The sequence below is a fragment of the Opisthorchis viverrini genome (genome assembly GCF_000715545.1).
Source record: "Opisthorchis viverrini unplaced genomic scaffold opera_v5_97, whole genome shotgun sequence".
In the NCBI taxonomy this organism is placed as follows: Eukaryota; Metazoa; Platyhelminthes; class Trematoda; order Opisthorchiida; family Opisthorchiidae; genus Opisthorchis; species Opisthorchis viverrini.
The window spans coordinates 1,003,438-1,013,223 of NW_008751753.1; the positions used below are offsets into that span (position 1 = coordinate 1,003,438).

At 42.0% G+C, this 9,786-nt stretch overlaps 1 protein-coding gene across 1 annotated transcript; it reads left to right on the plus strand.

The window, feature by feature from the left end:
• Positions 1 to 4,363: 4,363 nt before the first annotated feature.
• On the plus strand, positions 4,364 to 9,439 carry T265_13737 (hypothetical protein; the record flags this gene model as incomplete). Its single annotated transcript, XM_009170242.1, has 2 exons — positions 4,364 to 5,644; positions 9,170 to 9,439. Coding segments are annotated over 2 exons (1,551 nt in total), but the record flags the coding sequence as incomplete, so codon positions are not given.
• Positions 9,440 to 9,786: the final 347 nt, after the last annotated feature.

Here is a 9,786-nt window from a genome sequence, read left to right on the forward strand (position 1 = left end):
TCAAATCCTGCCTTGTTTGCCATCCACACTGTACATTAATCACCAGAACCTTTCAACTTACATCCTAATTTCACCAAATTTTCTAGTTGAAAGATATCTTACTGAACTGCTATCCCCTACTTTAAAGGTCGGCCAAACTGGCAGACTAACCACTAGTTAGCTTGACGATGCGTTTGGCTTGAGAGCGAAACGTTTTCCAGAAGCAAACCAGCTAATCGTTCATAAAGCCCTTCTGAAATAATGGTTTGCTCAATGTAATTTTCCTCCGGTGTGTACATAATACGAAGGGACAAAATAGGTTCGGATGAAGATCACTAAGTCTGTCAATGACGTTCGTATCTATACCGATAAATGCCTACTTTACTGTGCCGAGACCCCGTAGTTCAGGTTAAATAAACAATTATCATACGCATTACAGAAACAAAAATGTTGGATAGTAGGAGAAGGGAGATATAGTCAGATTTCTGATGGGAAATGTTCTTTATGGAGAATATAAGCAGTGACATATGAGGGTACGCAAATATGCTGTGATAAACCTATGCAGTTGTCACTGAAATAAGATGTCATAGAAATAGGAACAAACGGGTCTACGCGGGTCAGTAGGCCTTGGTTGTGAAAGTCACATATAGCTGTGCTATCACTTTTCTGGGAAACGCTTAGTGGAGAGACGCGTTCAACATTAAGCGCAAAAAGATTTCATTTTTTAGTGAAAAAATTAACGTGTATCTTCCAGTCCGAATGAGAAGACATGGGGCTGAGTGATTGGAAGCTTGACAAAATCGAATGAAACTTTACTTTGCAAAGCAGCTCTGTGAGTAGTTTTCTTTAAGAACTCATAACCTGGCTTAGCTGAACGATGGTTAGAACAAAGCAATGGGAGTCAATGAATATGACTGTTGCACGTAGATGTAGTGTTGAGATTCCCGATACGAAGCTTTGGGTCACGTGTAGGCTTGACGATAGTGAATATTAAAGGAAAAATTGGGTTCGAAAATCTGCGGTACTATTGTGACAAAATTATACAGCAACTCTCAATTGTCCACGTTCGCGGCGTCAACAAATGCTGTCACTGACCAGCACAGCGGAGTTTCAAGGTTCGCAAACCAAGCAACGGCGAGTGGAATGTTGGCTCCGTAATGTGGGTTGAGGTCGTCCTTTCCGAGGCCAGAATCACGATTCTGATTGTCAGTTGGATCACACAGAAATCATGACAGAACAGGTCAGGGCAGGTTCAGCAAACTGGGCACGAACACGCATGGGTAGGCAGGTCAGCTAAGCCCACTCACACACATACACACACCGGTGTTGGAAGGACATTGCGGCAAGTCATGTCCGGCAAGCAAAACGAGTATGCAAATGAATTGGGGAATGATCATGAAGCCATGTTAGATTCGAATGAGTATTACTACCTGTACCAACATTAGGTACGACAAAATCCGACCTGTTATTGAGTATGCGACTTTCAACCAGATGTGCATATCTGGACGGGCAGTAGATGATAGACAGATTTGTTTTAAGTAGATGAGTTTTAGTAGACGAGTCCCTCCTATTGCCATTTTTCATTTTTCATTTGTATGACTCCGAAAAATACACCAAAGCTACGGTGTGATTTTTTATCATATTTTTAGTGTTTAGTTCCTCCACAAAATCCTAGGATTGTAAACCAAGTTAGTCGCGGGATTTTCTCACTTAGTCTGGGGGCTCGGCCTTGTGCGATTGGATGGCCTAAACGAAACTGGTGTTGTCTTTTAACTGCACTATGCAACCCCTTATAACATTGTTAGATTTTTTAGTTTTGTATCCACCCGTTATACGAGGAAAATACAGTACTATGGAGGAATGTGAATGTTAACATTGAGCTTTTTACGTTTTAACAAAACGGCGCTCTATTTAGCAACTGTGTATGCGATTCTCGAACGGGACTCTGGTGGGTGAAAAATCAGAACCAATTAGTCGCGAATACCAACAATATCGCATCCACCTGTGCTACCCACATCGCGTCAAGTATTTTTAACTTTACCTTAGCATTCACCTCCAGATACATCGTATCATCACATGGAGAAATCCTGGTTAAGAATCGTTGTTTTAACGGAATAAAGGTTGGGTCGGTTGCCACTTAGTATCGCGATCGTGTGAGGCAAAGATCACTAAAGAATAATGTTTAGGTTGCTATCGATGAGCACTTTCATTCACCCGATTTGGAAGGGGGTTTGGTTGGCAAGACAGTCACGTGATGGCCAAATACTATTGATTGTATCCATGAGAGAACACTGTAAAAGGTCTTCGTACAGTCTAGAAGCAGTAAAGAAGACTGACTTAGTGTATGTGTATATATCCAGCGTAGATGATTAGCGACAAACCAGACTACATGAGATTCTAGAAATCCGGCCGGAACGTATACAACCGTAAATGTGCACATCTTCGAGAAACAACTTGTGTTTCAAGGTTGCTATCATTTGCACAGAACTGGTTTCGGCTAACCCGCAGCTAAAATTTATTACCCTACTGTTGAACTCGACTGAACAGAGATCAAGAGGGCTCTATGAGCATATCAATGTATAATTTAAGGAATACTGCTTACATCAGATCGTCTTCTCCAAAAGTGACTCAGTCAAGCATTCAAAATGCGGTGTACCTTAATAGGATACAGAATCATGGATCCGTGGCATTTTAGTGGTCGGCATGCAAATTGCGTTACTGGGTTTAATACTAGGTTTCTGATATTTTCCCAAATGATCGTGTTTACGACAAAGATAGATTAATAGGCTCCATAAAGCTGAATAGAGGTAGAAGAACCACTCCAACAGCAGTGACGGAAACAGTAGAACCAGATTGCAAACTAGCCTACTAGTGCATGTGGCCTCAATGAATTCATCTAATATAACCGGCGCTGTTCGAATGTCGAGAGTATTGGTATTTTGTTTGTTGCAGATGAAGTTTGTTTGAAAACGAAGTAAGATTATTCATATTCAAGAGGATCAGCTACAGCAGAGTTTCGGAGACTCCTTCCTTTTAATAGCAATTTCGTTTCCTTTGGGGTACAATCATGGCAATAACCATAGTAAATAGCGTGAAACGGCTTTCTCATATCAGTTAAGTTCTTTTTGAAAAGCTCAGATCAAAGAAACTTGTCATGAGTCCGACTTGTGTCAGTTGACGCATCCCATTGTTTCCATTTTTATGGCTTCCGGCGTTTTTGGTTTTAGTCCCAGTGAGTCAGTGCAGCAATGTAACAATGTAGACAACGAGCGAGAGGCATGGGATCGATTCCTATGGATAGGTTCACCAATAACGGGTACATTTGTTGTCTCTAAGCTTTTTAATAGTTGTAAATATTGTATTGACCAGTTGTAAATAATAGAATTGGGGCGTTGCTTGGTAGCACTTGATTGAGTATATTTAGAACACAGTGGTGCTAAAGTGATATCTTTCACCACAAATTGAATACAAAATGACGACTTTTGTTGAGTAAAATAGCAGTTGCCGGATAAAGCCTGAAGAAGTCAGCACTTTTGAAGTGAGAGATTGGGATTCATGTCAGGCAGCTAGGCTTTGATGCATGAATAACCGGAATTACAGGAATACAGGGCGGCAGGATTCACTGACTACTACACATGCGATTTTGCAAGAAGCTGTCGACTGTGGGGTTTTACTACTGCGAGAAAACATAAAAGAGATAGAATGACAAATCGGCGCACATCAACGTTGAATGAAAACGAAGGATAATTTGAGAAACGAAGAATAACCCCGTAGCATTGGGAAAGTTTTCTGCCTCAAGGAAAGAGAACTCATGATTAGGGGGTGCGGAGTCAGGCCCTAAGCAAAACCGATAAAAGGCAACCTCGGAAGTACGAAATTCCCATCATTATCAGACAGAACCATCCCAAACGACTACGATTTGTGACTTTCACCGACAGACAGGTGAGCTTTACAGTAATTCACTTTGTGGTTTAGAGTAATCGAGATGGAAAATTTACATAGTACTTAACGTAAATGGTGTCGAACAATAATTTTCAATATTCGATCATAGATATCCGCGGTTCTCAATTTTCCTCAGGATTGAGTTAAACTACCATTCAAACGGAACTCTAAATAAAACATCCAGTATAGTTGTGTAGCGGGATATATGGTGACAATTTCGGGTTATTGATTGTAAATAGATTTATATCGACAAGAATTTCTGTTCGACTTATTGTGTTGTTATGTGGCTAGGATCCGACTAATTCACGAATGTCAGCATCCAATGAAAAAGGAGAGAACTGCCAACCAATGGAATGGCACTTGATGCGTGAGAGCGATAGTTTAAGGAGAACAGTTCAGTCTCGCACACAAAACCCAGCCTAAGCATAGCAAATTCGTTGAAATGGATCGGATGTTCACCGCAAAAGTGAAGCACAACAAGTTATCCAAGAGTGATCCTACTACTGGTCAGTGCTCATTGGATTCCCCAGTAAGCCGCAGTGAAGCATACACCCGTAGTCACAGCTTTTCAGACATCTTACTAACCAAGTTTCGGAGGATATCACGACGCTTGCGTTATCACATGTTTCACAGCGTTTCAATATTTCATGAGGATGTTTGTGGTCTCACTTGGGCTGCTGCACACGACATACTGCCGCCTCCGCCCTCCGAATGCAGGTGGTCCCAATCCAGTTTGGCCATGCGTAAATTGCCCGCTCAGGACTCCTCTAATCAACTGATACTCCAAGACTATATTGAACATGAAGGCAGATTCTATTGTCTGAACTTACCCTTCACTCCGCATTCCCCAACCAAGATACAAGAGAAATCAAGTTTCGTTGTATTGTCACCGAACAATTCTGGCCTCGACAGAACCGCATATACCAGTTTATCCCAAGCTTTTGAAAGACGAGTTCGCCTACAAGATACAGAACAAGAGCAACTTGGCAAAGTCATTTTGTGTCCCGAATATGCCAATTCAAAAACAAAAACTAAACGGGCCTCGCAACCTAGTAATTGGGACTGTATCATTGAAAAATTACCTCTATGCACCCACTCTCCCACGCGAATTCATCATTTTTCTGTGCCAACTTCGGACAACTTTGCTCACTTATGGCGGAGAAAAAAGTCTAAACAGTCCTATATTCGGAGTCACTCCGCACCTGTAGTCGGTGAAACCGGAATCTATGATGAACAAAATCAACCTGGAGATGAGTCTTGTTACACACTTCCTCAAGGCAACGTAGAATGTGAGAAGTGTAGATTGGAAAGGTCGATTAATGACAAATCGTCTGCCAAGAGCTATTCATACCAAAAGCGAACTAGAAAAAGGGGGTTGATAGCGAATCCGGAAGAAAATGTGTGGACTATACAAGGACAGTGTTTTGATCCAGAAACTCTGGGAAGGGCAATCCAAGAGAGTAACATGGAAAGGATGCGTAAAACAATCCTTGAATCAGACGGAGAACCACAGCTTGAAGTGGGAATCACAAAGGCTACGTTGAGTCATACCAGGGAAATTCAAGCAAGAGTTGAGCGTAGCTCAGCTCAACAAAATACATTTTGTACCAAGTCTCTGAGCGAATCCTTGCCTTGTTCTGATTTCTTCACCAATCCCAAAAGTCGGAATACCTTTTTCTCTAGACTATGCAGAGTCAGTTGCTATGGAAGGTCACCACCCCAGGTCAGTAATAAACCAATAAGGCGCTACACTTAACTAGTCGTTTCTGGTATTTCTGTACAATTTTCCATGAGCAAAAGTCCTCAAACATCAAAATCTTCTGTTTCTGCGTCCCACCTTTGATTTAATTGGGAGCACATTAATCCGGTTATTATTTTATTGCGCACTATACCTGAATTCACCGTTCTTGAGACGCATTCAGAATTTAGGGAAAAGCAATAAAAATAGGGAATCTAAAAGTTTTTTTTCAATGTGTCCTGTCACTAATAGACATCCTAAGCGGTAGAAAGTTTCAAGAATAAATTAATGAAACAGTTCATCTTCCGTGAGAGTAACATTCGCATCCACCGCGATAATGAATCAGCTAACAGTCAGGTGTAAATCGGCTGCCAAGTAAGCTCACATTGTCATTCAAGATCTATAATGCACATGAAGTCTGGTTATGAGTTTTAGGAGGTCGAGGACCGGAATTAGTGTCCGTTAACTTTATCCATCCATCTCAAGGAACGTTTGATTTGGTCTTATCGTGCAAGACTGAGCAACCTTTTGAATTGCCGTCGTTGAATTATTTCAAACTATCTCACCATGTGTCTACATCGGTCTTCCAAACACAAAGTTGTGCTGTCTTTCGCCTACATCAGACCGCTGCATGGCATCCAAAAACATAACCGTTTGACATATTCAGCCATACGCCCTTATTTTCCAAGTGGTGTCACTAATTAACTTCGACCATTCATTTGTCAGTTTGCTTCCGGAACTGAACTGATGGTCTTTGATGTCCCACGTCAAAGATGTAATCCATGTAAAATTTAACCTTTCGCCAGTGGTTGTGATTCCGAACAAGCAGGATTCGATTTGTCCGCTGCACATATTTCAATGATGTCCACCGAATACACGGATGTCTCCATTGGGTAGAGTCGATCTTTTCAAGTTTCGGTTTACTTCTAGGATTCCGGAAAAATCTCTTTCAATTTTGATGTACATACTAGCAGCCAGAATATGTTGCATTCAAGCTGTCTACCAGAAGCGATAAAACGTCAGCTCCACTGTTGTCACGCACAACCAGATGTCCTCGACTGATCTGTACTCACTGCCGGTTCGGTAAACATTTCTAACGAGCCCAAAATGAACACTCGTCCCGTGTAATTATAGTGGTCACATTCTCCACATCTGGCCAAACATAACAGACAGAGTTAGCCACTTTCCGTGACCAGTGCTTTCTGTTATCCAATGTTAATAGGATTAACTGTATTGTGATCCTCTAGGTTTGCTATTCTTGGTACAGTGTACAAGTCTTTAATATCGGCTCATATGGGGTTTTAACTTGTCTTCCGAGCTTGCCAAGTAAACTAACAAGGGAACATTGAATTATATATCTATCTATATAATGCAACACTGCCAAAAAAACTGCGTGTTAGGGCCTTTCACTGCTAGGCGGAAATTATAATGGTTTCAGCGATGGCCCATGCCTAACCAAGTTTTATGCAGAGCTTCATTCCCCTTGAGCCAAAAACGTGTAAAACCCGCAAGGGTTCACACTCCAATGAATTTTTGAGCTCGCTGGTGTTGTCTCAAAAGCAGAGCAGTTGACAAGCTCGGTAAACAGATATTTCACCGGTCAACAGCTACTTTAGACAGACTGCCGAACACGGGAACAGTCATCAGCAAAAGAATGCTAGAAGTGCAATTTTGGATACTTAGTGCATATCATAATTTGGACCCGAAGTCAGTCCTCTGAGTTATTTGTTGCATGCCATAACCGCGTTCGGAAGTTTACCGATTACTGACCTTGTCTATAGCGGTTCTTCTTCATGATCTGGTTCTCGAAGAATAAAGCAATACAGTGATTAGCATATTCTATCCTAGCCAGGTCGAGGCAATTGTTTACCACCCAGACTTAGCGCCTGAACTACCCCTTAGTAAAGGATAGATCAGTCACTTTGTGCACATACTACGATTCGACTGCATGCCGACTACAGTCGTGTGAAATCGATAAAATTTCTGGCTAGTTTTTCTCGTTTTTTCCCTATTTATTATGCACATGTGCGAGTCTGAGAATGATAGGGCCATAAAGATGGCTGTACTATTCTTTTGTTCTGTGCGTGGTCGGTGAGCATAAAATGCAAAGATAACCATTGTTTTACAATGCAAGCGAGGTCTGTTACTCTTACCAATGGTTTTTAGCTGAAACATTTTCCGTTTCGATCTCATGAAAAAACCGATTGCGTTCAAATTCCTAGCCGAGGCAGATGGCACGCACCTGCCGTCGTTACACACTGTCCAGTGATAAACTCAGCTAATCTCTAAAGAAGGCCGTACTTAGAATTAATTCGTTTATTTAGAATTTAAGCCGATAGAAGTCGAGTAAGTGAATCACTAACAACTAGACCGGGGACATCCATCATTTTAGCAGATCTGCTCACTTGTTTGGCGCCGATTAAATAGATTTCGGATTGAAATCAAGATACTGTACCGGAAATACAATCAGTATTAGAGATCGATATTTAAACAAACCGTTTGGTGACGAGTCGAGATGGTATCAGTCGTATCCGCACGACTTACCAAAGTGTCATATATTTTCCAACAATCTATTAAATTTTCTTACTAGTAAGATCCGTGAGAGTAAACATTTTAGGAAATCAAGTAAAAGGGTTTAGTTAAATTTCCACCGCTGTGCAGGCTAAACAGAGAGTTTGGTAGAAAATAATCCCTCAGGGCTCACTTCCTCTACTCCACCTCAGGCACCTTATGCAAGTACAGTCTGAAAACGCATCCGTCACAAAGGGACTGGATCTAACATCGTGTGACAGTTTGTGCACCACTTTGCAATACCGCCGGGTGTACAAGCTGCTGTCACAGGGCCTCTGTATGTTCTTCAGTGACCGGTAGACTGACCAACAGAGTCTTGTGATACTCCAAGTTTGGGGGTGGAACATTTCCGAAGACTTAACCCCTTCAGAATTCAGACTACCCTGGCAATCCCATGCCATCTAGCAAATCCCAGCGGTTGACCGTCGGATTCGGGGGCTTTGGGTGAGTGCATAAGTCATCCTCCTGTCTAGACTTGGGAACACAGGTAACATTTTAATTCGCACGAGAATCCGAACTGCACGACTAGAAATAACCCCATGCCACATCATTCATTGCAAAGTCCAATTTCCAGGTTGCGTTTGTTTCTGTATGAAATAGAATGAGTAGTCAAAATAGGATACTGGTGACACTAATTGTCCTCCTTTTGCTTTCAGATATTCTTTCATCCCGCCTCCTTCAAGCCGTTGCTAGTGTACATTCTGTAGGCTTAGCTTTAAGAGCTGACTGAATAGCGCGCCGCCCATAGCCGCTTGCTGCAACATCTGTCACCACCATTCTAAACACTGACATCACTCCTAGAACACTAATAGTCAGTTCATCTGAAGGGCATATGTACTCAGACGTTTCTTCCTATCTGGACTGATGATTTAGCTGGTTTCCCATCAGTTTGTCCTTTAATCCGGGTGCTCACTGCCGGTGGTCCAGAAGTTGACACAGCTTGATCTGCCGGCGTTGTTATTTCCTAAGCCATCTAGTGAAAGCAGCTGTGTTAGACTGGATTTTTTGTGCGTGATTCCTTTTGGAACATACTTTAAACCGTTCCGTAAACGCGCGGGCAGTCACCACTTTTTCATTGTAGCTATCTGCGGTCTAGTGGTTTGTGTTCCTTACAGAATCACAGATAATTCTTACGGTACCTTGAGCTATCCTTTACAGCTGGGCAAGGAGTCAAACGTCGTTGTTAGTGCCAGGGTCCATAACGCGCATGTAAATAGACTTCTTAGTGTGGTCGTTTTAGTCTTGAGTCAAGACTTGTGGACAATGGACGAAGACCGCCGATCACAGACGGTGACTTCTGAAATAGAAACTTCATAGTCGCACGATTCTTCTCATAAGTGGGTTAAACTCAAGCCCGGAAAATCAGATTACCATGAACTACAGGTTGCGTAAGTCAGCTAATACTTTCACTTGTTCTGAACTACCTATCCGGACGCTGAGCATGCTTTCATCAGCTACCATTGTTTGGGTATTTGAAGTGTTTACATCCTGCCGGCTCATTGAAGCGCTCTTCTAACCCTAATATGTAACAGTCTATAGAGGAGAATGTCGGTAGC